At 53.6% G+C, this 2,062-nt stretch overlaps 1 protein-coding gene across 2 annotated transcripts in view; it reads right to left on the bottom strand.

Annotated features, from left to right (window-relative positions):
• The window catches only part of SPC24 (SPC24, NDC80 kinetochore complex component), a 21,650-nt gene extending 20,719 nt beyond the window's left edge, over positions 1 to 931 (bottom strand). For both annotated transcript variants that reach the window (XM_011954820.1, XM_011954819.1), the window contains exon 1: positions 739 to 931. In XM_011954820.1, the coding sequence (XP_011810210.1) occupies positions 739 to 898 (160 nt within the window). In that variant the 5' untranslated portion in view covers positions 899 to 931. The remainder of the gene's footprint in view (positions 1 to 738) is intronic.
• Between the last annotated feature and the right edge of the window lie 1,131 nt (positions 932 to 2,062).

Raw genomic sequence — 2,062 nt, 5'->3', positions numbered from 1 at the left:
AGACTCCATCTCAAAAAAAAAAAAAAAAAAAGTGAAGATGGGCCAGCCTGCAGTCCCAGTACTATGGGAGGCCAAGGCAGGCAGATTACCTGAGGTCAGGAGTTCGACACCAGCCTGGCCAATGTGGTGAAACCCCATCTCTACTAAAAATACAAAAATTAGCCGGGTGTAGTGGCAAGCGCCTGTAATCCCAGGTACTCAGGAGGCTGAGGTAGGAGAATATCTTGAAGCCGGGAGGTGGAGGTTGCGGTGAGCCCAGGGCCTGGCAGCAGCAGGTGATCCATAAAACATCTGAATGCCTTCAGGAAGAAGGGATGGGCTATTGTCACAACTATTTGACAAGGAAGGAAGCTGAGGCACAGAGAAGTTAAGAAACTCACCTCAAGTCTCACAGCGGACATGGGGACGGGTGCTGGGATGCAAACCCGGAGCTTTGACTCCTGAGCTCCAGTTCAAACCCTGAGACCCCCAGCTCCTGCTCACAGAGCGCTCAGAAGGGGCCAACCCTTCCGGGCTCCTGTATTTACCAGTAAACCCCTGGGGGGCGGGGGATGGTTGCCGTCATAAAGCCGATTTCTCAGATGGCGAAACTAAGGCTCAGAGGTGGCCGTCCCAGAGGGGATAGGGCAGGAAATGGAAGAGTCCAGGAAAGAAGGAGTGTGGAGGTCGGCCTGGTTTCCCCCTCCCAGCACCCGGGCCCTGTTCCCCGTGGGCCCGCGCCCACGCTCCAGCCCTCACCTCGCAGCTGCTGCTCAGCACCGTCTTGCGTCTCCAGCAGCCGCTCCACCACCTGCTCGTGGCGCCCCAGCAGCCGTCTCTGCTGCGCCTTGGCGCGGTTGGCACCCAGCAGGCTGAGCAACCCCTGGCTCACCTCCTCTATGTCGCGGAAGGCGGCCATGACTACGCCGGGCCCCAACCCGCGCAAATTTGACTGCCCGCGGAGCCCGCCCTCTTCCCGAAGAGGTTGCTTTCCATTGGAAATTTTTCTACGTCAGTCATAAGCACTAGCCAATAGGTATAGGGAACAGCGTCTTAGTATAGGGGAAGCGGCCTTGGATCTGGCCTGGTGCGCCTGCGACCACTCCTCCGTCAGTCACCGACGATGACCAATCGGCGCATGAAGCGGGAGGCTCCGTTAGCCCTCCCGATGCGCCTGCGCGGGATGGAAAGCAGCTGTTTATTTCTCCATGGGGCGAGTCTCTGGCGTGTGCAGGACTGAGTTCTAAAGGCAAAGCCTCGAGCAGCTTCTCCTGGAAGTTACATCCTACAGTGTGTGCGTGGCATACACACAATAAGCATAGAGAATAAGTAGATTCTATGAGAGGCTGCATAGAAATATGGAGTCTGTAGCCAAATTTGCTGGGTTCGAATCCCAGCGTTGCCACTTACTAGCTGTGTTACCCTGGGCAGATTTCACCCCTATGTGTGGTACTTTCCTCCATAGTAAAATGAGGGTCATAATAGTGCCTATGTCAGGGTTGACGTGAGAATTCTTACTGCTTTTTTTTTAGAGACAAGGTATTGATTGCTCTGTCACCCAGGCTGAAGTGCAGTGGCACAATCCGTTGCATCTTCGACCTCCTGGCCTCCAGCAATCCTCCTGCCTCTGCCTCCCAAAGTACTGGGGTTATAGGCGTGAGCCACTGAGCCCAGCCTGGTGTGATAGTGTCTGCTATTCGGTAGGTGCTATATGGTTGTTTAATGAAACATACATAGAATCCTAGCCTGTAGCTGGGTGCAGTGGCTCATGCCCGTAAGTCTCAGTTCTTTGGGAGGCTAAGGCAGGAGGATCGCTTGAGCCCTGGAGTTCGAAACCAGACTGTCTCAAAACAAAACAAAGAAAAGATCAGTGCTGACTCTAATGAGCTGTTTCCATGCTAGACACTGGTATTTCTGCAAGAAACGGTTAAGATGTTAAGATGGCATCTTTTTCTTCTTCCTCTTCTTTTTTTTTTTTTTTTGAGACGGAGTCTCACTCTGTTGCCCAGGCTGGAGTGCAATGGCACGATCTCGGCTCACTACAACCTCCACCTCCCAGGTTCAAGTGATTCTCCTGCCTCAG

Source organism: Colobus angolensis, unplaced genomic scaffold (genome assembly GCF_000951035.1).
Source record: "Colobus angolensis palliatus isolate OR3802 unplaced genomic scaffold, Cang.pa_1.0 Scaffold39, whole genome shotgun sequence".
In the NCBI taxonomy this organism is placed as follows: domain Eukaryota; kingdom Metazoa; phylum Chordata; class Mammalia; order Primates; family Cercopithecidae; genus Colobus; species Colobus angolensis.
The sequence above is the reverse complement of the archived record's forward strand: the minus strand, read 5'-3'. Positions and strand labels throughout refer to the sequence as shown.